We start from the raw sequence: 25,363 nt of genomic DNA, 5'->3' as shown, positions 1-25,363 counted from the left end.
CTCTGCCTTGCTGGCTACCCTCCTCCGCCCCCATGCAATGCCCACATTCTGTGTTAGAGGGTGGGTGGGCTTGGTCCAGGTCAGGGGCAGCAGACTGGCCCTCAGTCTGAGTGGGGGCCCTCTATAGACTGTGTGGAGTTTGGGGGTGCCCCTCCCGCTGGCCACCATGTGAGTGCCACTGCTGTGTGTGTGGGTGAGCCCTCAGGGACACAGCTGCAGGCAGGTGCAGTTTACCCTCTGCACGAATCCGCCCACTGACGTGGCATTGGCCAGTGTCAGGATGGCACCCGTTGGGAGCGCCTTTCCCATGGCCAGGTTTGAAACCTCCCCAGGGACCAGCACGCGGTCCCATATGGCCAGGCCTGCCATGCTCCCCACGAAGGCCTCAGAGCTGTCAAACCCACCCCCCACGTGGTCTTGCTCCTGGCCTAGCACCAGGGACCCTCCTGGGGGGATCTCGTACCCCTCCCTGAAGCGAGAGCCGGTGGCCACGAGCCTTCGGTCCACGTGGAGCCAGTACCTGCCCAGGATGGACGTCCAGATGACACACACATGGTGCCACCGGCCGTCTAGCAGTGGCTGGAGGGGCAGCTCGCTGAAGGCCGGGTCTCCAATCACAAAGTGGACGGAGCCAGGAGCCAGGGAGTCGTGGCCATGCAGAACCAGCTTGTTGTCGTTTTCCTCAGTGGCATAGGACAGGAGGGTGCCCAGGTGGTCAGCGGCTGTGCGGACCCAGCTGCAGATGGACAGGGCCCGAAGACCCGTGAGGAAACCGGGGCGGAGGAAGCCCAAATTCATGGTGGAGGCATTTGGGAAGATGAGCGCAGGGCCCACGTTGCAAACTAGAAACAGACAAGAAGGGAGAGTCAGCCCGCGTCGCGGGGGGGTGGTGGCTCACTTGTCCTCACGTGACCGGCGCCATCTCCCAGATGGGAGGACTGATGCAGGGCACCTGGCCAGGCCCCCCAGCCCCGCCCCGCTCCTCGCAGCAGGGAGCCCTGGATGAGTGTCACGTGGCTGCTGGGACAAACCCCCCACAAACGCAGCATCTGCACAGCTAACCCAAAGTTAGCATCTCACAGTCTGGATGTCAGAAGTCCCCGTGGGTCTCTCTGAACTGAAGATCATGGTGTGGGTGGGGCTGGTTCCTCTGGAGGCTCCAGGGAGAAGCCCTTCACTGCCCTCTGACCTCTGCTCCTGCCTCACATCTCTGTCCCTGACGCTGAGCCCCTTGCCTCCCTCTCCTGAGGACCCTGGGATGAGGTCGGATCAGCTCCCATCGCAGGGAGCTGGATGGACTTTCACATTGGAAAGTCCTCTTGTCACATGAGGTGACGCAGCCACAGGGGCTGGGGCCAGGACGTGGGCATCTTTGGCGGCATCATCCTGCTGACCAGACTTCCTCCCAAATCTGCCCGAAGGAGGGTGGGTGGGGCAGGGGTGGGGAGCCTGCATTTCTAGCTCCAGGGTGGAAGCAGGGGCTCCTGTCGTGACCCAGGGCAGCGGTTTTCAACTGGACACACCTGTGCGCCCGGGGAACCTCCAACGACGCCTGCGGACAGTTTTGGTTGTCAGGATTTGGGGGTCCCCAAACTTATAGCCCCGCCTTCCCAGAAGCCCTGTTGATTCCCTGCAGGTCAGCCAGTCAGCTCAGTCTTACTGGTGAGGCCCCCAGAGCTGTGCAGATGAAGGGAGATCTGCTCCAGACTAATGGGCCCTGAGGGCTGCAAGGCCAGACTGGGAGCAGCCGGGCCACAGCTGAGAGTTTGAGGCGGGTGGAGGCCAGAGAGGTGCCGAACACCTCTCGGTGCCCTGGAGGCCCCTACAGCTGGGGATGACCCGACCCCAGGTGCCCCTGGTGGAGAACCCTAAGCTGGCGATGAGAAGCAGCAGAGGCCAGGGGCCCTCCACGAGTGAGCACAGACCCCACGGGCTACAGACTGGAGCCCTGGCCCTGCAGGAAGGACCCTGCTGGTGACGGCTGAAGATGCCAGCCCTGACCTGTGTGATCACCAACCCTGAATGGGCATTTACTGCCCGCGGGCAGCACCCTACTCGTGGGTGTGCCAGGTGGCCTGACCTGCAGGCAGGCCATCTCCTGGGTGGGTCCTTTCTTTGAAGGTGGGGTGTGTGGGGCTGTGAGGTCACTAAGGGCTAAGCAGGCCCCCGAGGGAGAGGTGGAGACCGATGGGGGCGAGTGGGCATGGTGCTTACCCTCTCCTGGGCTCTCAGGGGGCCATGCCTGCTGATTGCCTAGGCCCCAGGGCTCTTGTGCTCCCTGGAGACGGTGAGCGAAGTCCAGAGGTGGGTTCTGGGGCTCAGGCGAAGCTCTGGACACCTGCCCACCCCCCTGCAGCTGTGGGGCGCTCAGGTTCGACGGCCTAGATGGGGCCAGAGTCACATTTGGGGTGGTGGAGCCAGTGCCGGCTACCCGCAGTTGGCCCTCGAGAGCGGCCAGCCTGGCTCCCTGGCTTTGGACGAGTGGCGTCAGGCGGAGCAGCACGTCCCGCAGGGCCCACACGTCCCGGGCCAGGCCTGAGACAGCGGCCCTCTGTGTCTCCTGCTCCCGGGCGCGCCGTGCGCTGCCCTCGCTCACGGTGGCACTCAAGGCCAGCAGCCTGTGGTCCGCCTTCCGGCCTCGGCGCTGCGTCCTCTGCACCCAGGTCCTGAGGTGGCCCAGCTCTTCCTGCACGGCCGCCTGCGACTGGTTGAGCGCCAGGGCCACGGCCTGGCTCTCCCGGGCCAGGCTCCGGAACCGGGCCTCGATGTCGAAGGACAGGTTGTAGTAGCTGGCGATGCCCTGCAGGTGCGTCAGGGTCACCTCTTGGAACCTCCGAAACTGCGGAGAGGACACAGGCAGTCCTGGGGGCTCGGTCTTCAGGGCAGCTCGGGGAGGTGACTGACCTCCGCCACCAGCACCCGTGCGCCGAGCTCGGAGCTGCGGGACAACCCCAGGTCTGTGCTGCAGGGGACGAGGGCCCCCAGGCGGCTCCCACCCCTTCCTGCAGCCACACTCTTCACTCCCTGGGTGAGGGCGGGCAGCTTGTGTGGGGATCAAAGTGGGGAGGGCTTGGGCTCCTAGGAGCCAGCTGTGGCCCCACACAGTAGTCTCTGCTCCATGGGGAACCTGAGATCCGGTACCCTGAGGCCCAGCAGGCCCCAGCACAACTGTGGGTACCCTCCTTAGGGTCACCCCAAGTCCGCCCACCCTCACACGCAGCTGGCTTATCTTCAGAAGGGGCCCACCAGACCTGTTTTGCTGTTTCAACCATAGGTGAAAAATCAGACCATAAAAACTGCAGACTCCACTCTGAGGCCACAGAGCACAGAAGCTTCCCATTGTTTCTGTATCACTTCTGCTTCACCTGCCGTCAATTAAAAAACTCTACCGCCCCAGACGGTGGGTGCACTTACCTGCTCTTCTAGTCTACAGAGCCTCTCGAAAAATGGTTTTCGTTGCCCCACAGGGCGGGTTGCTTGTGACAAAGCTCCATGCAGATATATGTGCACAAGGATGAGGAAGAAAGGCAGGGCTCTTCCCGTCGGGCTGCCCATGCTGAGATGGGACGAGAGGCACCCTGAATGCAGGAGGACGGTCTGCTTGGAGCTGGGCCTCCACTAGGCTGCCTGCCTCTCCCGGGGGTGGCTTCCCTTCTTCCCCTCTGGCGGGCAGTCAGGTGCCTCCCACCACCTTGATGAGAGGCATTCACTCTGGAGACTTGAGGTTCCCAAGGACACAGGCTGAAAACAGATGCAGTGTCTTTGGAAAATAGGTCTACTGGGTACAAGGCCTGGTCCAACTGGCTCGGAGGTGGGCGGGGTGATTGCTTTAGCAGGAGCGCACAGACCATGTTCCCACCAGAAAAGTGGAAGCTGCACAGGCACCCTGGCGGAGGCAGGGGCTCCTTAGAGCTGTCTGCAGCGGGCCCGGCGTGCTGGCCGTTCACAGAGGATCCAGATCCATGAGGCCTCGCCCTTGGAGGAGGCAATGGAAACAGAACCGGGAGCCGCGTTAATTCATCTCGGGCCTCGGGCTATGAAGTGGGCTGAGTGGTAGGTCCCAGCTTAACCCTGGTGCCTGCAAATGGGAGCTTATTTGGGAAAAGGGTCTTTGCAAATACAATTAAGGATCTTGAGATGAGGTCATCTTGGATCATCCGTATGAGTCCCAAGTCCAAGGATGAGTGTCTTGAGACAGAGAGGAGACACGCAGGGGAGAGGGCCATGTAACGTGGAGGCCAAGGTTGGGGTGGAGCTGCCCCAGGAACACAAGGAGCTGGGGGCGGGGGGCGAGAATCCTCCCAGGAGCCTTCGGGGGGAACGTGGTCGTGCCAACACCCTGATCTCCGACTTCCGGCCTCCAGGGCTGCGAGGGAAAGCATGGCTGTTGTTTTAAGCTCCCCCGTTTGTGGTCATTGGTAACAGCAACCCCAGAAGATGAACACAGGCCGCCTGCCTAGGTGAATGGGGGGCAGAGACCTCATTCCACGGCCAGGTCCGTGGCCAGTGTTGACCCAGTGAGGGGAGCAGCAGAAAACCACGGTCAAGGTTGAGAGTTCCAGGTAAACAAGGCGCTGGGCACAGAGACTGGTCTCCTCTCTCTCCCCAGGGTCACTCTGATGGCGGCCAAGGGACACAGCTTGGAGGAGCCACAGGGCAAAGAGAACAGATGCGGCAGCTGCCCTGGGGAGCAGAGGAAGGGGCAGAGAGGACCCGGGCGGGCAGGGAGCGGGTCTGCATCCTGGGGCTGCCGTACCCCATTACCACCCTGGGGAGCGGGCACAGAAGTTCATTCTCCTCTGGCTCTGGCGGCCGGAAGTCCGAGGTGGAGGGGTCAGCAGGACCACCTGGATCTAAAGGCTCTCCGGGAGGATCCCCCGGCTGCTCCTGGGGCAGCCTCACCCCAGCCCCGGCTCCGTCTTCTCCAGGCCTTCTCCCCTGTGTGTCTCTCCTCTTCTGTCCAACAAGGACACCAGTCATTGGATCTAGGGCCCACCCGGATAATCCAGGGTGCTCTATCCCGAGATCTGAAACTTGGCTACATCTACAAAGAGCCTTTTTCCAAAAAAGTTCACATTTATAAACACGGGGGTTAGGACTTGGATGTGTTTCTTGGCGACCACCATTCAGTCCATTACAGGGAGGTTTGAGGGGTTGGGGGCTGTCCAGGGATGGTTGGGAACTGGGGCGATGTGCAGGCTGCAGAGAAGAGACTCATGTCAGTCTGAATACAGAGTTGCCGGCCCCCTGCCTCCTCCCTGACCTGCTGCGCTGGGTGGCTGCTCCTGCTCACCAGCCCAGCCCCAGGACATGGTCAGCCGGTTCTCTGAAGCTGCAGTGTCCAATCCCAGAGCCCCAGCTGCATAGGAGTGTTGAGCCCATCCCATGAGGCTAGCCTGGGTGGAGATCCGCTGCAAGTATAAAATGCACACTGGATCCCAGGATTTAGTATAAAAAAGGAAAGAGAAATACTTCCTTAATCATCAGGTTTTATGTATGATTATATGTTGAAATGTTAATAATATTTTGGATGCACTGGGTTAAATAAAATAATGTTTTAAAAATTAATTTCAACTGTTTCTACTTTTTACTAAGACTACTAAAATATTTAAAATTAAATATAAAAAAAAATTAAATTAAATATGGAGCTCATGTCATTGTTTGGACAGTGTCACCTTGGAGAAAGACTCTGGGTTTGCGGGCCTCCAGGCAGAAACAGGGGTTTTCCTTTGACTTGCTTTCATCATCCATTCTTTAAAAAAAAAAAAGGTGGAAAAAATATATATCATAAAATTCACTCATTTTAAGCGTGAAACTAACAACATGTTATTGAAGTAAACATCTGCCTATTAGACTGTGGGAGTCTGAGGGTTCTGCCAGCTTCTGGAAAGCAGCAGACAGGGAGCTTCCCCAGGCACCTCCTCCAGGCACCTGCCCCCGGGCAGGAGGAAGGAGGCAGCTTCTTCAGTCCACGCAGAAAACCTGCTCTTACTAACATCATGGGCAAGAGCTTCCTGCCAAATGAAGGAAGCCCCGCCAAACCAACTTCCCTCCACAGGGTAGACAGAAATCTGCCCAAACAGAAGAGGAACCAGGAGACGACACAGAGGGCCAAGGAAAGGCTCAAAAGCAATCTAAAGAACACCTTCAGAAAGACAAGAAAAGCTTTGTGTCCACAAGGGAAGAAATGGATGCTGTGGAAAAAGGAATAATCGGAAAGGAAGAGGCTGCTCCCGGAAAGGAAAAGCACAATTTTCCAAAATACAAAGAAGTAATAAAGTAACATGCAAAGAAATAAGTAGAGCAGAAAAATTAAAAGGCAAAGTTAAAGCAGTTGGTTAGAAAGTAGGCAAAAAGGCAAAGAGATAGAAAAGAAGAGCCAAAACACCGGACTGATCTCAGTCCAGCGAAAAGACACTACGGAGTATGAGACTACAGGAAAGAGGGGAAGGGATTACTAGGAAGATAATCTGTGAGGGTGCTGCAGACAGGGCATCCATCACCTGAAGACCTCGTGGCAGAGAGCCCCAGGCCAAGGTACAACTACAAGGCTCATCCTGAAGTGTCAGACACCGCAGATGAGAAGAAGATTCTAAAAGTGTCCAGAGGAAAAAACCTGGTCACCTGTGGACTGAGGCTTTCCCCAGAGGCCTGTTGGCCACCTCAGCAGCAAGGCTGGCTGCCAAAGACAGGGGACAAAACTCGATAACTCTGAATGAAATGATTTTCATTTAAAACTGAGCAGGGCTTCCCTGGTGGTCCAGTGGTTAAGAATCCGTCTTGCAACTCAAGGGACACCATTCGATCCCTGGTCGGGGAAGATGCCACATACCCCGAGCAACTACTGGGCCAGGACTCTAGAGCCCAAGAGATACAACTACTGAAACCAGCCCACCCAGGGCCTGTGTTCCGCCATGAGAGGAGCCGCCACGGTGAGAAGCCTGCACAGTGCAACAGAGTAGCCCCTGCTCGAGGCAGCTAGAAAAAGCCTGAGCGCAGCATCCCAGAATGTAAATAAATCTTCAACAAATCAGCAGTTGGAGTGGCCAGTTAGCTCAGATAGTTAGAGAATAATACTGATGACTTGTGTATCTATTAATAGCTCAAATGTGAATCCACCTGGAGCAAAGAATAAAGTCATTTTTCAGATATCCAAAGGGTTAAGAAACGTATCCTCTGTACCCAGTCTCTTGAGACGTTACTGAGTGACAGGATTCAGAAAAACGTGGGGATAGAGGGAGAAGGAAGCAGCTGTAGGAGCCAGGAGTGAGAGCTGTAGTCCAGAAGCCGCCTGCGAGGAAGTGGCAGAGAGTCCCAGCAAGGCAGCATTCTCTCCTCCTTCGTCCTTTGCATCCACATCCAACCCATCTGACCCCTGGCTGTTCTCACACCGGCTGCCTCTCTGGGCTTTCTGCATCCACGGTTGCCCCCTACCGTACACTCTCCTAACTGCACCCTGGGTGGACCTTTCATCAAGATGAAAGTGTAAGAGGAAAGTGGAAAAGTTGGCTTAAAACTCAACATTCATGTAAGGAAAGAGTAACATGGAAACTTACGTTACCATATGTAAAATAGATAGCCCATGGGAATTTGCTCTATGGCTCAGAAAACTCAAACAGGGGCTCTGTACCAACCTAGAGGGGTGGGAAGGGGAGGGAGGTTCAAAAGGGAGGGAGTACATGTATACCTATGGCTGATTCATACTGAGGTTTGACAGAAGAAAACAGAATTCTTTAAAGCAATTATCCTTCAATTAAGAAATAAATTAATCTAAAAATATTTGATCTAGACTCACAAAAAACCAAAAACTCAACATTCAGAAAACTAAGATCATGGCATCCGGTCCCATCACTTCATGGCAAATAGATGGGGAAACAACGGGAAAAGTGAGAGACTTTATTTTCTTGGGCTCCAAAATCACTGCAGATGGTGACTGCAGCCATGAAATTAAAAGACGCTTGCTCCTTGGAAGAAAAGCCATGACCAACCTAGACAGCATGTTAAAAAGCAGAGACATTACTTTGCCGACAAAGGTCGGACTAGTCAAAGCTATGGTTTTTCTAGTAGTCATGTATGGATGTGAGAATTGGACTATAAAGAAAGCTGAGCACTGAAGAATTGATGCTTTTAAAGTGTAGTGTTGGAAAAGACTCTTGAGAGTCCCTTGGACTGCAAGGAGATCAAACCAGTCAATATTCATTAGAAGAACTGATGCAGAAGCTGGAACTGCAATACTTTGGCCACCTGATGCAAAGAACTGACTCATTGGAAAAGACCCTGATGCTAGGAAAGATTGAAAGCAGGAGGAAATGAGATCGACAGAGGATGAGATTGTTGGATGGCATCACCGACTCGATGGACATCAGTTTGAGCAAGCTCTGGGAGATGGTGATGGACAGGGAAGCCTGGCATGCTGCAGTCCATAGGGTTGCAAAGAGTCGGACACAACTGAGCAAATGAACTGGCTCTTGCTGCTACTGCTGCTAAGTCACTTCAGTCGTGTCCGACTCTGTGCGACCCCACAGACGGCAGCCCACCAGGCTCCCCCGTCCCTGGGATTCTACAGGCAAGAACACTGGAGTGGGTTGCCATTTCCTTCTCCAATGCATAAAAGTGAAAAGTGAAAGTGAAGTCGCTCAGTCGTGTCTGACTCTCTGCGACCCCATGGACTGCAGCCTACTAGGCTCCTCCGCCCATGGGGTTTTCCAGGCAAGAGTACTGGAGTGGGGTGCCATTGCCTTCTCCAGAACTGGCTCTTAGGGCACTCGTTTTCTTACCCTGCCCAATTTTTCATACGACTATTTGCTATCCGATATATTGTACTATTAATTCTTTGGCCACCTGATGTGAAGAGCTGATTCATTGGAAAAGACTCTGATGCTGGGCAAAGATTGAAGGGAAAAGAAGAGGGCAGCAGAGGATGAGATGGTTGGATGGCATCATCGACTCTATGGACGTTAATGTGAGCAAACTCTGGGTGATAGTGAAGGACAGGGGAGCCTGGCGTGCTGCAGTCCATGGGGTCGCAAAGAGTCAGACACGACTTAGCAGCTAAACAACCATCGTACGTGTACTTTATTGTCTCCTTGACGTGAGAACACAAACTTTGCCTGTCTCTGCCCTGCAAGAGTGCCTGCTGGCTCAGCAGGCATTCAGTTAAATTCAACGTGTGTTGAATTCATAACTGTTTCCCAGGTTTCCCTCAACACCCCCTGGGCTGAAGATCTTGAGAGGACTTCCCGGGCCGCTCCCCAAGTCACCATAGGACGTTTTGGAAGACGGAAGGTCCTGTATCTGTGCTGTGCATCTAGCCCTTGACACGTGGGCAGCGCGACCAAGGAACGGTGGTGGCTACCGTGCTACATGCTGCCGCCCCTGCCTCAGGATACCCATCAGCACCCGAAGTCACTCCCTTTGCGACTGCTTCCTAGTCCGGGCCCTGCCTCAGGGAGGGCGGCGAGGCCGCACACGCGGTCGGGGCTCAGTAGGAGCTTGTGGGGGCGCGCACGTGTGGGCTCAGAAGAGAAACGGGGCTCTCGGGCGGAGGGAGGGAGGGAGGAGGTCACCCCGGGAAGATGCACGCGGCGGCAGAGTCAAGGCCTGCAGGCGCGAAGCAGCTAGGGTCCTTCCGAGCCGCATGCGGCTCACCCAGAGAAAACCGACAGCCCCACGAGAAGTACCGCCCACTCGGGCCCACCCCCACCCCGGCCCCGCCCCGCGCCCGCGCCGGCGCAGATGCGGCCGCCCGTCCCTCGCCTCTTCCGGCTCGCGGGTTGGCGGCAGATTCGTCACGGACAACCTGCGGGAACCCGCGCCCCGAGCTCAGATATTCAGCGCCATCTCTTTAGGCCCCAAGAGTCCTTGCTGTGCAGCCACGTGAGCTGGGCCTCGAACTGAGCGCTGAGCGGGCCTCTGGGGTCTTGGCGAATCGGCGACCGGTCGGCATTGGCGGAGCGAGCAGGGCCGCGGCGCACCACTCTAACTCGGCGGGCCCGAGGGTGCGCCCCTCCCAGCGATCCCAGTCCTTCTTGACGCCCCTTCTGCCCCGAGAACCCCGCGCGTCCCGACGCCCCGCCCGGCTCCCCGAGGACCCCGCCGGCCCCACGTGGCCCCTGCCCGCTGCGCCACTAGGTGGGCTCAAGGGGCGCGCCGGGGCGCGGGCGCCGAGCCGGGCGGTCGCTGGCGGCTCTGCACTCCGCGAGCGGGAGCCCGCGTGGGCCGGGCCGAGCGGGGAGGCCCAGGCTCGGGGAGACCCTCCTTGGGTCCCGATCTAGTGTCTGGGTGCACTGGTGTCAGACAGGTGCCGGCTCCATGGCGCTCGTGCTGCAAGGGCGCCCGACCCTACTTCACTATCAGCAGTGCTGCTGACGGCTTCTGGGCAGGGAGGGGGCTTGGCAAGGTGATCCGCGGGTGGGCCTCCCAGCCTCAGCGCCGTTGACATCTGGGTGTGGATTCTTCCCTGTTGTGGGGCTATCCTGCGCCCCACGTGTGGGATGTTTACCAGCGTCCCTGGCTTCCACCACGCACTAGGGGCAAAAAAGTAGCAGCCCCCAGTTGTGACTTATAAAGGAGTCCCCAGACACGGGTTCCCGAGGAGTGGGTACTCTACTTCAAAGCCCCACCCACCAGACCAAGAAATGGCTCATGGTGGAGAAAGCTACAGCTGCTGAAGGGAAGGGAGGATACTGCTGGGTGCCAGCAGGGGTGAAGAGGAACCGGGTCCTGGGGGCCTGAGGGTGGGCTTCCTGAGAGTGTGTGAAAAACGCTTCCTTATCTGAGACTGAGTCCCACGTGGACGATGATGGCCCCTGGGACTTCTCACACACCTTTCCTGTGAACCCCAGGATGGATCCTGTGGCCTCTGCTGTCCGCCTGGCAGTCCAGGAGGCTCTTCACATCCTTTCTTCATCTGAGGACGGGGGCCACATCATCTCCACGCTGCGGTCCCTAAGGCGGTACCTTGGTGAAACAGAGACCCAAGCCCCCGCTGAGGAGCAGGAGGAGTTTAGCAGGACCCACTTTTCCACCATTCTCAGATGTCTGGTCGGCAAGCTGAGCCCCGACTGGATGGACCTGCTGCCTGATGGCCAGTTGGAGGAGCTGTGGGCCAGCTTCTTCCTGGCGGGCCCAGCTGACCAAGCCTTCCTGGTGCTGATGGAGTCCATTGAGGGTGCTGCCAGGTGAGTGAGGCTGGGTCTGATTATGGGGTCGCTTGTAACATCTGGAGGATTTCGAGCCAGTGGGTTCTCCAAATTACATGAGAATTTGGCATCCTGAGAAGTGAGAAAGTAAAAGCAGTGCATGTCAGAACACTGAACTAAAAGAGGGTTTTGTCAGTCTCTGCAATGGACAGGCCCTCCGTCCTGCCATGTGGGCGAGGGGACTGCAGGAGTGGTTGCACCCGGGTGGCCAGGCGGGCCTGCGGGGTGGCTCCAGGCTTAAGCAGTCTAAGGAGGCAGTGGGGTGTGGCCATCCTTGGGTAGGGGGAGCCCTTTCCTTCACTCTGTGGCTCCCAACTTGGCGTGAGGCACCCCAGCAAAACCCCTCCCTGGGCATCAAGCGCCCTGCGGGGATGCCGGTTTCCCTGACTCCTTGTGGTGGGATGGGAGGGGGTGTGTCCAGGGATCCCAAAGTGTGGAGGGTGCTCAGGAAGCAAGGCTGCTCACACCTGCTCTCCGTTTAGCCCCAGCTTCCGTTTGATGAAGATGGCGCAGCTGCTGGCCAGGTTCCTGAGTGCAGGCAGGATGGCTGCTGTGATGGAGGGGCAGTGTGGGCAGCAGGCGGGGCCGGCCTCCCGCCTGCTCCAGGAGACCCTTCTCACCAGGGTCGTGGGCCTGCCCGATCGCCTGGGCAACCGTCTGCAGCGGGAGACGCTGGCCGCCTTCTTCCCTCAGAACTACTTCCCTCTGCTGGGCGAGGAGGTCCTGCGAGTGCTGCAGGCGGTGGTGGACTCTCTCCGAGGTGAGAGCCCCTCTTCTGACAGCCTCCTCGGCCTGGTGTCTGCTCCGTCATGCCCGCCCTCTCCGGCCTCCAGGGACTCTGCCACCTCTGGGCAGTGCCGTGGGCAGGTCAGATGTTATGGTCCATCTGGGGCCTCAGCAACCCACCTGTGAAGTTTCAGCCTGGCTTGGCTTGCCTTGGAGATGGAACTGGCCCTGAAGTCCTTGCTTGTGTGTCCAGCCCCCACTCAGAATAAGGGAACATCTGAGGTCTGGAAACTAAAGAGCTGTGATGTGAAGAGGGTCCATCTGAGGTGGCTGCCAGCCGAGGTGCCCATGTCTCTGTCGTTGCGGGTAGAGGACTTTGGTTCTCTGGCGGGTGGGGGCAGTGCTGGGGGCCAACTCTGAGGGAGCGTCCTGTGCCCAGGGCAGTGGGTGCGGCGTCCCTCCCACCCTCTCTGGAGCAGCAGGAGCTTGGCTTCCCCACCTGTGTGGTCCTGTGGTCTGGGAGCCAGTAAAAGCTGGGGTCGTGGCAGCCCGAGTCGGGGTGGGCATTGGCCCTCCCCACAGTGAGGCCCTCCTTCCCTGCGGCCTGGCCCCTGCACTGCCCCAGGCCTGGCCCGAGACCCTCACCTACCCCTCCCATCTTGTCTGAACTGAGCAGCTGAGTGATGCTGTTACCTTAAGCCTTGCTCAGGACCTCCCAGCAGCTCACCCCGCCCTTTCCCAGCTCTGCCCTGCCCTCTCACAGCTCCGCCTCGCCCACTCACAGCTCTGGAGCAGCTCTGGCCTCAGGTGCCGCTTTTCTGGGCCACTTCCCAGTCACCATCTCACCCTGTTTAGTATCACAGCCACCAGCTCGACCTCAAAAGTACTTAGAGTGGCCCCTGTCCTGCTGTCTGACTTTCCCTCTGGCATGAGCTGCGATCCTGGACTTCTGTCCACAGCTGACCTGCTGTTCAGAGCAGCAGCCCCTGGTCCTCACGGGTTTGCTGAGAGAAATGGACCTGAGTGTTGGGTCCCTGCGGGTGATTTGTCTGGAACACGTCTCCTCCTCCCCGCCCCCCCCCCCCGCCCCCCATGTGGCCGGGTTGAATTCACTCCTGCCCGAGTCCCAGATGCCTGTCTGTAGATCGCAGATGCCGTGTTCCCGTCATGCGCGGAGCTGTCTGTTTCCTGCTTGGTCCCATCAAGCGGCTCTTATGGGGCAGCTGTGGCCTCTCCCAGTGCCCCACATGGTCCCTGCTTTGTGGGATCACCATGATGGTGAAGCAAGTGAACATGATGCTTTTTGATGTTATTTTCATTGGCTCTTTGAGTGGGAAACAATGCTGGTGGGTTGAAGTTAGACTGAACTCGTTGGCGGTTTTACAATGCGGGATCCTCTTGCCAGGAGTCAGGTCTGTCCCTGAGAGGCTGGGTGCACACAGGTGGCCTCACCGCTTCCTCCTCCCATCCCAGGTGGCTTGGACTGCTCCATCTCCTTTCTGTCTCAGGTCCTGGGCAAAGCCTGCATCCACGGGAGACAGAGTGAGTGTCCTTGCTGTGGGAGAGTCTGTGATGTGTCCCAGGAGGGGCAGTGCCCTTGCCTGGGCCTGGCTCTGCTGGGTGGGGCTTGGTGGGGCTTGGCTGGACTCCCCGTGGCCCCCGGGCTCAGGGCCCCGTTTTCTTCCCCTCAGAGGAGATCCTGGGTGTGCTGGTGCCCCGGCTGACGGTGCTCACCCAGGGCAACTGCCTCTGGCAGCGGGTCTGCTGGCACCTGGTGGAGCGTGTGCCCGACCGGGCCATGGAGGCCATGCTGAAGGGGCTTGTGGAGGCCTCCCCAGGGTAAGAAGCGAGGCATCTTCCTACTGCAGATGCTCCTGTTCCAGGAGGGCGGGTGGCAGGGATCCAGAGGGCGCCTCGCCTGCCCATCTCTCTGTGGTCAGTGCCATGGCACCTGGTGGGGGCCCCTCCGTCTGGTGACTGGTTCTTGCTTGGAATTCAGTCCTGCAAACGCCCATCCCTCACTCCTGGTGGCCGAGTCAGGCCCCCCTGTCTGCACTTGTGTCTTCTCTGCACGGGAAGGTCCCTGTGCTCAGAAAACTGAAGTCCTACAGGAGGGTGCTGGGCCCGCGGCTCCATCCTGCCTGGTGGCCATGCTCGGGGCTCTCACGGAAGCCACAGGAGAGAGTGCTGGTCTCTCACTTGAAGGAAGCAGGGGTCTCTTAGTCTAGATCAGGGTCTGCAAACTACAGCCTTTGCGGCTCACCCTGTGATTTTACGAATGAAGTTTTATCGGGACACAGCCACGCTCAGTCGTGGACCTACCTGCCATGGCTGCTCCCGGCTGCGGTGTCTACAGAGCCCAGTGGGCCGTGTGCCTGGCCCTGCCCAGAGAAAGCTGGCTGCCCTGCCTGGATGGAGCATTTCACCTGGACCCACTGGGGCGGGGAGGAATGTCCTCTGTGTCTGGTGCTGGGCTCCTCAGTTTCCACAGTTACTGGGAGGAGGGAGGGTCAGCACCGACTCGAGGCTGGGATGCCTCCCCAGACCCCCAGTGGTCAGCGCGGATCTGGGGAATTCAGAGTCCTGCTTTTCCCTCTCACCTCGCCACGCCTCACAGGCCGGAGGTCCTCTCGCGGCTGCTGGGGAACCTGGTGACAAAGAGCAAGAAGGCCCAGTTTGTGATGACGCGGAAGCTGCTGTTCCTACAGTACAGCTGCTCGGTGGGAACTATGCTCGGCTCCCTGGACCCTCCTGCGCCCGGGCTCCCTGGCCGGATGGGTGGTGTCTGTCTGCAGACAGTGATGGGAGCCCGGCTGTGTTGCAGACGCCCATGCTGCAGAGCCTCCTGGGGTACCTGGCCGTGGACAGCCAGCGGCGCCCGCTCCTCGTGCAGGTAAGGGACCCCTGACCCCCAGGGAGAGTGTTCCTGCCGGGGTGGAGGGCACTGGCCGGAGCCTCCTGGGGACTGGCGGGGACACTGTGAGGAGGGGGTGGGGCGTCTGACAGGCTGGACCTGCCACCCGCCAGGCACTGAAGGAGCTCCTGGAGACGTGGGGCAGCAGCAGTGCCATCCGCCACGCACCCCTGGAGCAGCAGTGCTACGTCAGCAAGGCCTTACTCATCTGCCTGGCGCACCTAGGGGAGGCGGAGCTCCAGGCCAGCCGGGATGGTGAGCGGTGAGCGGCGGGGCACCCTGTCCCCCACCCCGGCACCCCCCACCCGCCCCAGCTCAGCCCATGTGGCTCGGTGCCTCCAGAGTTGCTGGCCAGCCTGATGGAGGGAGTGAAGAGCCGCCTGGACAGCAGCCTGCCGCCCGTGCGCCGCCTGGGCATGATTGTGGCCGAGGTGGCCAGCGCCCGGCTGCACCCCGAGGGGCCTCCCCTGAAGTTCCAGGTGACCAAGGGCCCCCCCAGAGCTGCTGTCACTCCCGCCCCGGTCCCTGCCCGCCCGCTGGCGTGCAGGCTGCGGAGCCTCTGTGTCCCCTGGTGCCCGCCCAGCTGGGAGGGGTGGAGGCGCAGCCCCCACACTGATGCAGGAGCATGAGCCCCCAGGGGCATCTCGGGACGGGACTCTCGGCGCCTCCGTCCGCCCGGCCCTCCAGGACGCCCTCGGAGACAGGGCCCCATCTGCCCTGTCCCTGGGGACGCCCAGCCCCTCCAGCCCCCAGTGCCACCCTCTGCAGAGGGAGACCTAGTTGCTCCTGAGGGGCAGCTGGCCGGCCGGCCATGCAGACCGCGAGCTGTGATGGGGGCTTCAGCAGGTCCCCACGGCGCTGCCCCTGCTGCACCCGACCCGCTGACTCTAGCTCATCTGCGTTGCAGTATGAAGAGAATGATCTGACCCGAGAGATGCTGGCCTTGGCCACGCCCCGGCCCGCGGCTGATGGCCCTTTGGAGGCGGGGTGAGGGTCCCACTCGGAGCTCTGGGCATGGTGGGCCTGGCGGGCGGCTCCTTCCCACCTGCTACTCCTGATCGATCCTGGCAGAGACAGAAGCTGAGATGCAGGCTGGGGCGGAGCGAGCGTTCCCCAGGAGGCCGGGTTCTGGGACGAGTCTTGTGGGGCAGCCCTGAGGGTTCCTTTTTTGTTTCCAAAGCCCGCCTGTGGCTCCTGACGGTGGGGAGTCTCCTGACCAAGAGACGGTGGATGGTGGCAGCCCCCAGGCTAGGCGGGAGGGCTCTGACTCCGAGCTGGACAGGTAGGGTCGGCCCCACGAGGGAGGGCGTGAGGGCTGTGGCGGGACCGTCTCGGGATGTGGGCCCCACGGCACTGGCTCCCTCTGTCCCTCGAGTCCTCCTCCCATGGGGAAATCAGCCCGCAGGCTCTGGGTGCCCAGGACTGGTGGGACCTAGTGTCTGTGCTCTTCCTCAGTGATGATGAGCTTGTCCCCTACGACATGTCGGGGGACAGGGAGCAGAGGAGCAGCAAGACACCCGCATACGTGCGGGACTGCCTGGAAGGTGCGTCCCCTACATCCCAGGTCCCCCGCCCCCTGCCCAGCCTGCCCACCTGCCCTGCCTCACTCGGCCGTGGGGGCCTCTCTGCAGCTCTGACCGCATCTGAGGACTGGGAGCGCTGGGAGGCGGCCCTGCGGGCCCTGGAAGGGCTGGTCCTTAAGAGCCCGGCTGCCACCCGGGAGGTGAGCTTGTGGATGCGCCCTGGCCTCCCTGAGGGCGGGGCGGGACCGCCTCGGGAGTGCACCTTGACCCTCAACTCTGTGGGCAGGTGAGCCTGGAGCTGGCCAAGGTGCTGCTGCACCTGGAGGAGAAGACAGCTGTGGCGGGGTTTGAGGGGCTGCGCCAGAGGGCGCTGGTGGCCGTCACAGTCGCGGATGCGGCGCGGGTGAGTTCCCGCACTGTGTGGAGCCTGGGTCGTGCCCTTGGCAGGGGCTGCGCAGGGTCCCCCTCTGGGGTCGTGGCCCTCAGCCGCCTCTTGCCCGCCTGGCCTAGGTGGCGGAGTACCTGGCCGCACAGTTCTACGCCCTCAACTACAGCCTCCGGCAGCGCATGGACATTCTGGACGTAAGTGCCCAGGCCTTGCCCTCCCCCGTCAGAGCAGCACTGGCGGGCGTGGAGGCGGACGGGGCAGGTGTTTGCCAGAATGTTCGTGGAGGGACCAGAGGCCTCCCCAGCCCCTTGCCGCTGGCGTGAGAGGCTGGGGCCAGCGCCTGTCTGGTGCTTTCTTGACAGGGCACGGCCTTGGGGGCTGCGTCCTTTGTGTTAAATGACGGCTTCACTGAGTTGTGATGCACGTGTCGTAAATTCACTTTTATGATGAGCAAAATGGGGTATGTTCACACAGTGGAGCACGACCTGGCTTTAAACAGGAAGAAAATTCTGACATCATGATGCTCAGTGAAGTAAGCCAGATACCAAAGGACAAACAGCAAATGACCTGACTTAGAAAATGGACGGGCAGGAGGGGCAGGGAGTCTGTGTTCCCCGGGGAAGAGCTCTGTCTGCGAGGACGGGGAGGCTCTGGGGGTGCTGGGGATGGTGGCGCTTTCCCTTTGCCTGTGAGACGGGGGTGGTGGGACTGGGTGGGCTTTGGGAGAAGTGACCGGGGTGCGGGCTCCTCAGCAGGGAGCGCCCACCTGCCCCCACAAAGCAAAGTGTGCCTGTGGGACCAGACTTGGCGCAGGGCTGCCAGCACCTCCCCGCGGGGACCGCTGGGCCCTCCGCGGTCCCGCCCCACCTTGAATTTGGAAACCGTCTTCCTTCCCCAGCGGGGCAGCGGCTGCCCTGGTCTCCTCTCCTCTAGGTCCTGGCCCTGGCCGCCCAGGAGCTGTCCCGGCCTGGGCGCCTCGGGAGGGCCGCCCAACAGGGCCCCCCAGGGCCCGGCTCCCAGCCCAGTGGGGCCGCGGTCCCGGCCTGGCAGGCGGTGGTGGAAGAGCGTGTCAGACGCAAGACCCGGCGGTTCTGCAAGGTCAGCTGGGCCCTGGCGTGGCCTCCTGGGTGGGACCTCTGCCCCGCGGGCACAGGGCCCACTCGTGCCCCGGGAAGGGGAGGGAGGGTTTCGGTGGTGGACGCAGGCCGCAGGGCATCGGCTGAAGGGGCTGTAAGGCTGGGAGAACAGCCCCAAGGCTCAGCAGCAGCGGTCGGCTGCCGGGCGCAACATGGGGCCTTGTCTGGAGATGTTCTGGTCCTCACCAGGGTGGGGGGTGCCCAGCCCCCCCGAGGGTCCCCGTGGGTCCACAGGGCCTTGAGTGCACATGTGTTTAGCAGGGCTCCACGGGGCGGGCAGCAGCTGCTGGCCCCAATGAATTCAATGTGGTGGCTGGATACTTCTTCTTCCCTCTCCTTCAGCGTTTTGACAGGTGAGGGCATTTTCCGGAGCCCATGGTTTGGGGAACAGGAGCCTTGGACACTCCCAGGATGGGGGCTGAGGTGGGCTCAGCAGGGTCAGGACCTTGGCTGTGGTTGTTCGTAGCGTAAGTGACGATAGGGCGTCAGAGCATCTGTCACAGACGCTGGGCTCACGGCGGGGCTGGGCCAGAGCCTCCCTGGTGTCTCAACACAGCCGCCCCCACGTGCCTCCTCATCCTGGCTTCTTGCCCCAGGCCGGGCTTGACCAGGCAGCCCTGCAGAGTGACAGGGCGTCTGTCCACTGCCTCCCCGTCACGACTCTGGGCAGCACGTGGGTGAGGAGGTGAGGAGGGACGTCAAGGCCTGGGGTCCCTCCGTGGCCCAGGAGGTCGGGGAGCCAACCCTGAGCGCCTGGCTGGCACCATTGCTGGGTTCTGTGTTGTAGGCCTGTGGTGACCTTTGACCTTTTGGGAGATGACCAGCTGGTCCTCGGGAGACTGGCCCACACCTTAGGGGCCCTGATGTATCTGGCTGTGAACACGGCGGTGAGCACCTGAGCCGCCCCTGGGGAGCCCACCCCAGCCTCCTGGCCCCGCTGGCCTTGCCTTGGGGCAGGTGTGCTGGGCCTCACGGGCCCTGCAGTGGGGGCCACTGCCAAGTGGACCCCTGCCCACTGGTGTGCCTGTTGCAGGTGGCTGTGCCCATGGGCAAGGCCCTGCTGGAGTTCGTGTGGGCTCTTCGTTTCCACGGGGATGCGTGAGTGGCCGTAGGGCTGAGGGCAGTCGGGTGGAGGGTCTCGGATCCTGTGGGACGTGGACAGTGGCAGGCGGGCCAGGCCGGGGTGGACAGCACTGCGCGGCAGCTCCTCCAGCCCAGCCTCTGTCTTCTTGGCAGCTATGTGCGCCGGGGCCTGCTGTCCGCCGTCTCCTCCGTCCTTCTCAGTATGCCAGCTGAGCGGCTGCTGGCAGACCTACCAGACGAGCTTCTGGAGGCCTGGTCCTGGCTGGCAGGTGGGCGCAGGGCCAGGGCCGAGGTGGTGAAGCTGAGGGGGTGGACACAGCCCAGGGGCCGTCAGCTTGTGGGCGGCGGGGACACGGTGCCATTGGTCACTTCAGGGCGCCCTGCGGGGAACGTTGGGGTAGTGCCTGTATCCAGGCTGGACGGGTTTGCCCTCTGTGAGGTTACTGGTGTCCTGCCCCCTGCCCCCGGGTCATACGTTCTTTTTAAAAATTCCCCTGTGGTCAGCGTGATCTCTGCCTGTGGGCACTCGAGCCACGGCCCTCAGCACACTGTGCCCATGTGCACCCGCGGGGCTTGCGGCTCAGGGGGTTCTGATGATGGCCTTTCTCTGCCCACCCGCCTCCATGAGGCCACCAGCCCCTGCAGCCAGCTTGTCGGGTCTCTGCTGGTTTTCCACCGTCCTTGCACAGTGGCTGAGGCACCTCCTGGGCTGGGCTCCCAGCCCAGGTGCCCCGTGTCTGGGCAGCTTCCAGCAGGTGACGCACAGGTTGAGCCTAGCACCCTGACGCTGCGGTGCGTTCCTTTCCGTCTTCACAGACGTGGCGGAGCAGGACGCGGATGAGGACTGCCGGCTGCTGGCGGTGAAGGCGCTGCTGTTGCTGGAGAAGCTCCGCGACAGGCTCCTCCCGCTCTCCTCTCCTTAGGCCCCGACCCCTGACCCTTGAGCCCGGGAGGCACGTCGCTGGATGAGCAGGGCGCCTGTTGCAGGCTGGAGTGCCTGCAGCTCGGCTCAGATGTCTACCAGGGCCTCGGGCGCCGACCCCACAGCCTGGCACTGGGATGCGGCCGCTGTGGCTCTGGGACTCGGGCTCTAGGATGGCTGCTGGGCAAGAGCAGGGAGCCACGGCTCAGGCTGGCCCCTGTGCAGACTGCAGACCGGGGCGCTGAGAACCCCAGAAGGAAGCATGAGAGAGGGGCAGATGGTTCTCTCTCCGGCAGGGACCCTGGTGCCCAGACGAGGAGACGCGAAAATGGGGCCAGGAAGGGGACGTGGGCCCTTGAGAAAATAGGCTTTATTTGGAGGATTTCAGCAAATAGATGTGGGGCTGAGGGTGGGAGAGGGTGAGGCAGCCCCTGACACTGGGAGCTGGTGATGAAAGGGGCACGGCCTGGAGGGACAGAGCCTCCGGCCTCAGCCAGTGCCAGCTGCCGTCACCCTATGGTCAGGACGGTCTGTGCTGCAGGAACCGGAGACGTGCTGCCAGGCAACCCATGTGGATGCCGGGAGACACCTCTGTTTCTTAGGCTTCACACCCTGTACTTGGGGGAACGTCATGGGGAAAATAAACATCCCTTTACTGCAAAAGAGCTAAAACAAACCTCGGCAGGGGCCAGGGGCTCGGAGGGGTGGCTTAGAGACACCCTGCCACCCCCGCCAGACAGGCCAGCATGTCTTCCTGCAGCTCTGCCTATGGACTCGGGCACTGAGCTCGCCAGGGAAGTCGGGCTCCCCTCTGGCTGCGGTGGGCAGGTCCTGGGCAGGTCCCAGAGCCCGGCCGCAGCTCAGGGCCCACTCTCCACCTCCTCGGCTACCTCCTCGTCCGCCTCCTTGTGCTCCTCCACGCTGTTGTGCTGCGTGCGCTTGGGCGCCGCGCATGTCAGAGGGAGCCCCAGGCCCTGGTGCACGGCGTCCACGATGTGCTGGCTCACGTAGTATGACACGTTGGTGGAGGGCAGCCGCCGCCGGATCTCCTCCAGGTACCTGTAGGCCTGGGGACACAGGGCAGCCAAGACGTCAGTGCACGGAACAACAGCCCGGCCGTGATCAGAGTGGGCAGTGGCGGATGGGGCTCCGGTGACCTCGTGACCGTCCCAAGTGTGGCGGTGGCCGGGGCTCTGGGGCCAGTGCTGTGACCTTCCCTGGGAGGAGTCCTGCGGGCAGCCTGACAGCAGGATCGTCTGTCTGGGGCCACGGCCCTGGAGGGTGGGCCACCCTGGATGCCCACAGGGGGACCCTGGGAAAGGGTTCACACGCTTCACTGGGGTGGTGGGCAGCAAAGTTTACACACACATGGTTTGTCTTGCTCTTGTGCCACAACTACGGAGCCGTAAGCCCCAATGAGGGTCTGTGACCCACGGTGAAAGGTCCCACATGACGCAATGAGGGTCCTGCGTGCTGGTGTAGCCAAATAAATTTAAAAGGTTTGTCGTGTATTTTGACCAGGCGTCCAGTCCGGTGCAGTCAGCCTGCCCTGTGATTAATGAGTCTCGTGTGTGTGTGTGTGTGTGTAGTCCTTGGCCAGGGGCTGGTGCTTCCTATGGGGCCTCTTCTGGTTCTGCCAAGTGGGAATCTGGGGGGGCATGGGGGCCACCGAGGAGCTCGGGGGGGTGGTGTCTGAGGCAGGATGAACGTGCTTATATCCACTCCACCTGCGCCCCCGTGGGGAGGGTCACACGCGAGCATGAGGAGCCTCACGTGGCTTGTGTGGGTTCACTAAGAATCAATTCAGGATGTGAACAAAGTTTCCAGGAACTCTGACTTTATGAGGAAATGATGGTCACATCTGAGCATTTCTTACAGATGATACAATTCTAGAGCAGTCATTTCGGATGTAATTGGGAGGAAAGATTGTGAGATAAGCTGGGCTATTTGGGGGGACGAGAGGTGCAGTGTACAGGTGCCCAGACTTCCCAACGATGGGGAGGCGGTGTTGGGCACCAGGGCTGGCCCTCGTGTCTGCCGAGTGCTGGCTGTGGGCCAGGACCTGTGCTGGGCACACAGGACAGAGGACAGGAGGCCCGGGCCAGGCTGGGGGGCACTGCAGTGAGAAGCCTGGCCCAGCAAGGGTAGAGGTGGTTGGGCAGCTGCCGGGGTCAGGCTGGGGAGCTGCTACGTGGATGGGAGGGTGGGAAGCAGGAAAGGACTCAAGGGGGCGGGGGGACTTAGTGGCACACAGGGGCAAGGCAGCAGCATCTCTGGGAGGGCTGAGGGTCTGGGCGGGGCTGTGATGGGGGAGGGGCATCTGGGGGAGAACCCCCTGCCCCCGAGCTGCAGGGAGGGTTTCTCTGTCCCCCTCCCAGGAGACACGCAGGCCTGTCTTGTCTCTATTTACAGGGTTTTTTTTTTAAAATTTGGAGCTACTGTATCCCCCAGGGGACCTCCCAGTGGACCAGTGGCTGAGATGCTGCCCGCCAGGGGCCAGGGCTCCATCCCAGTTGGACACAGAAGATCCCGTGCGCTGCAACAAGCACCTGGTGCAGCCAAATAAGTAAATAAATAAAAGAGCTTAAAAACTGAAATCCCACAGGCTTCAGAGCTTGAGACCACAAAGAACTTGGTGAAACGCTTGCAATGTGATCTGATACTGAGGATTCAGAGGTCTAAGCATCTCTGCCGTCCAGCTTGTGTTCTAAAAGGGGGACACTGTTTGGTTCACTTCAGAGCTGTCTCCATAACAACAGAAGGGTTAGGGTTGGAGCTGGAAGTGGAGGAGCTGAGAGGACATGGGCGAGCCAGCCAGGAAGTCTGAGCTCGAGGTGCAGACCCCCAGGCCATGGGCGGACACTCAGCTTCCCTGGGAATTGGGGCCAGCCGTGCCCTACGAGGCCAGCACGGCCCGCTGGCGACACTTCTGGAACGACTGGTCGATGCGGGGCTTGTGAGCGCTTGGGAAAGGAAGGGGCCTCGGGTTACTGCCTGCGGGGGCTGGGCCGGGCAGCGCTCTGGGCCTCGGCAAGGTCTGTGTAAGCCCTTGGGGACATGACGGGAAAACGTGGCGGGCAGAGCTCTGCTGTCTGCACGAGAGGACGGAGACCCAAAGGATGAGGACAGAGGCTTCCGCTGAGCCTGCTTTAGGTCAGCCTCCCACCAGCAAGGACAGGCTGCACAAACACACTGGCTCCAGAGAACAACCAAGGCAGGTGCGCTGGGGCCCACGCTCGGGTGAGTTCTGCTTGTAACCACTGCCTTGGGGAGGCACACTCTGTGGTTGAGAGAGCCAGAACCGGAACCAGAACTGCGTCCACATGGCAGCCGGAACGCGAGGAATAGGGGAGCCCTGGAGCCCAGGTCCTGGCCTCTGCTGGACCCTGACACTGTACGTGGTGTAGATGAGCCGGAAAGAATACAGCAGAAAAAAATTTTTGGAAGAAAAATAATTACAGCTTTCCCAAATACAGTTTCAAAAGGATCAAACTGTTTCCAAGTAACTTACTCTCATCTCAGAAGAAAGCTCAATGATGTCTAAACACACACGCACGGCTTCCATGGTGGCTCGGTGGAGAGAACACACCTGCCAGTGCAAGGTGAACGGGTTCAATCCCTGGTCTGGGAAGATCTCACCCGCCACGGAGCAACTAAGCCCGTGCACCACAGCTACTGAGCCTGTGCTCGAGCGCCCGCGCTCCGCAACCCCTGAGGCCCGCGTGTCCTAGCGCCCGTGCTCCGCAAACCCTGAGGCCCGTGTGTCCTAGTGCCCGCGCTCTGCAACGAGAAGCCTGTGCACCTTAGCAGGGAGTAGCTCCTGTTCGCTGCAGCTACAGAAAGCCTGGGCGCAGTAGCGAAGACCCAGCACAACCAAAGATAAATAAATAATGTAAAAAAAAAAAATACATGGACATTCACACACAGGGACACAGACACACACACACACAGACAAACACATCATCACTTGACAACCTGAAACATTTACAGCGTCTGCTGCTGCTACTAAGTCGCATCAGTCGTGTCCGACTCTGTGCAACCCCAGAGACAGCAGCCCACCAGGCTCCCCCATCCCTGGGATTCTCCAGGCAAGAACACTGGAGTGGGTTGCCATTTCCTTCTCCAATGCATGAAAGTGAAAAGTGAAGGTAAACTCTCTCAGTCGTGTCTGACTCCTAACAACCCCATGGACTGCAGCCCACCAGGCTCCTCTGTCCATGGGACTTGCCAGGCAAGAGTACTGGAGTGGGGTGCCATTGCCTTCTCCATTACAGTGTCTAGAATCCAATAAATAATCACCACACCTGCAAAGGAGCAGGAAAATACGAACCACAATAAAGAGAGAAGACTCGACCAACAGAAATACCGGGACTTAAGCCGGGAGCGGAGGACTGTGCGGTAAACCCAGACCAACGGGTTCTAAGGTAACAAGTACGAAAAGCAAGGCCTGGTCTCCACCTGCGGAGTGTCGCGAAGAGACAGACCCACGGACACCCGGCAGGGAGCAGGAAGGCCCGCCCCTTCTCGCCTGCACGCTGGTGTGAGCTGGGTCTTCATCACAGGTCTCATATTTCAGTTCAAACAACTGTTTTGCCACATAGAATGCAGAAATCAGACATTAAAGAGACATGCAAAAATGTACAACAAAGCTACTTTTCTCACTAAAGGTCTTTGTTTTGGAAAATGCTATTTAAAATGTTATTTTAAATGAAAATGTCATCCATGTTACCATATTGTGGGTTTTTTATGATTAAGTAAATTAACAAGTATTTTACAAATTTATTATTTTCTAATATGGTAAGTATTGGTAGACATAACCCACATAAACAAAAGCTCTTCAAGTTGTCAGGAACTTCCCCAGTGTAAAGGGGTCCTAAGATCAAAATGCTTGAGAACTGTTCTATTAAACTGAATGATCAAGAGCCTTCCAGAAAGAGCGCTCTGAGGCCAGAAGTCCATCTACTCGCTCCATCCGGCACCTACGGACCTGACGTCCATCTTACTGTACAAACTCCCTTGGGAGCTCCAGGAGCTGGGCGCCCCAAGTGCGAGCAGACTGAGGGGTGGGGGGCAGGAAAGGACTCTGTGCCTCTTGAATGGCTCAGAAAATACTCATTTTATGTGTAAAATATAAATCTTAAAACATAAAGAATGAATAAATAAAGATGACAAAATATTTTAAAAGTCATCAATCTGGTAAAGGGTAACTGGGGTGCTATTATTCTTGAAACTTCTCAGTTTTAAAGTATTTCAAAATAAGAAAGGTAGGAAAGGAAGGGACTTTCCTAGTGGTCCAGCCACTGACTCCACGCTCCCAATGTAGGGGGCCCGGGTTCGACCCCTGGTCAGGGAACCAAATCCAACACGCCTCAGCTAAGATCCAGCACAGCCAAATAAATATTTTCTTAAAAGACTGAAAAATCAAAACTGACATGGAGCCGCAGGGAAGCCAAGCCCCACCTCGCCCTGC

General features: G+C 59.6%; 3 protein-coding genes across 6 annotated transcripts in view; 1 reads left to right on the top strand and 2 right to left on the bottom strand.

Moving 5' to 3' along the window:
* Nucleotides 1-201: 201 nt before the first annotated feature.
* Nucleotides 202-3,555, bottom strand: PTX4 (pentraxin 4). Its single transcript, XM_052652492.1, has 3 exons — nucleotides 3,415-3,555; nucleotides 2,215-2,839; nucleotides 202-842 (listed from the first exon to the last, which is right to left on the bottom strand). Exons 1-3 carry the CDS (start codon nucleotides 3,553-3,555, stop codon nucleotides 202-204), a joined length of 1,407 nt encoding a protein of 468 aa, XP_052508452.1.
* Nucleotides 3,556-9,784: 6,229 nt separating this feature from the next.
* Nucleotides 9,785-21,404, top strand: TELO2 (telomere maintenance 2). 4 transcript variants are annotated; one of them, XM_052636387.1, is made up of 21 exons: nucleotides 9,785-10,131; nucleotides 10,845-11,180; nucleotides 11,684-11,961; nucleotides 13,401-13,469; nucleotides 13,619-13,766; nucleotides 14,545-14,647; nucleotides 14,752-14,820; nucleotides 14,955-15,096; nucleotides 15,184-15,320; nucleotides 15,749-15,828; nucleotides 16,022-16,123; nucleotides 16,297-16,385; nucleotides 16,473-16,564; nucleotides 16,651-16,767; nucleotides 16,875-16,946; nucleotides 17,686-17,850; nucleotides 18,150-18,241; nucleotides 18,676-18,775; nucleotides 18,922-18,986; nucleotides 19,125-19,240; nucleotides 19,788-21,404. In XM_052636387.1, exons 2-21 carry the CDS (start codon nucleotides 10,846-10,848, stop codon nucleotides 19,892-19,894), a joined length of 2,478 nt encoding a protein of 825 aa, XP_052492347.1. In that variant the 5' UTR covers nucleotides 9,785-10,131; nucleotide 10,845; the 3' UTR covers nucleotides 19,895-21,404. The 4 variants fall into 4 exon arrangements, with proteins under 4 accessions (XP_052492347.1, XP_052492346.1, XP_052492348.1 ...); XM_052636386.1 differs by having other exon boundaries at nucleotides 18,147-18,241; XM_052636388.1 differs by lacking the exons at nucleotides 18,922-18,986; nucleotides 19,125-19,240; nucleotides 19,788-21,404 and having other exon boundaries at nucleotides 18,355-18,738.
* The window catches only part of IFT140 (intraflagellar transport 140), a 50,451-nt gene continuing 45,340 nt past the window's right edge, over nucleotides 20,253-25,363 (bottom strand). Inside the window, exon 29 of the mRNA XM_052636384.1 lies at nucleotides 20,253-20,960. Within this exon, the coding sequence (XP_052492344.1) occupies nucleotides 20,754-20,960 (207 nt within the window). The 3' untranslated portion in view covers nucleotides 20,253-20,753. The remainder of the gene's footprint in view (nucleotides 20,961-25,363) is intronic.

This window comes from Budorcas taxicolor, chromosome 2 (genome assembly GCF_023091745.1).
Source record: "Budorcas taxicolor isolate Tak-1 chromosome 2, Takin1.1, whole genome shotgun sequence".
Lineage (NCBI taxonomy): Eukaryota > Metazoa > Chordata > Mammalia > Artiodactyla > Bovidae > Budorcas > Budorcas taxicolor.
Note: the sequence above shows the minus strand (reverse complement) of the source record. Positions and strands in the feature narration are given on the sequence as shown.

Coding starts and splice junctions, on each gene's coding strand:
- PTX4 (XM_052652492.1), bottom strand. CDS start 3,555: ATGGGCAGCCCGACGGGAAGAGCCCTGCCTTTCTTCCTCATCCTTGTG. Junction 2,840..3,414: donor TCTGTAGACTAGAAGAGCAG/GTAAGTGCACCC, acceptor TCCTCTCCGCAG/TTTCGGAGGTTCCAAGAGGT. Junction 843..2,214: donor CCCTGAGAGCCCAGGAGAGG/GTAAGCACCATG, acceptor GTCTGTTTCTAG/TTTGCAACGTGGGCCCTGCG.
- TELO2 (XM_052636385.1), top strand. CDS start 10,846: ATGGATCCTGTGGCCTCTGCTGTCCGCCTGGCAGTCCAGGAGGCTCTT. Junction 13,767..14,544: donor CTTGTGGAGGCCTCCCCAGG/GTAAGAAGCGAG, acceptor CACGCCTCACAG/GCCGGAGGTCCTCTCGCGGC. Junction 16,124..16,296: donor TCTGACTCCGAGCTGGACAG/GTAGGGTCGGCC, acceptor GCTCTTCCTCAG/TGATGATGAGCTTGTCCCCT.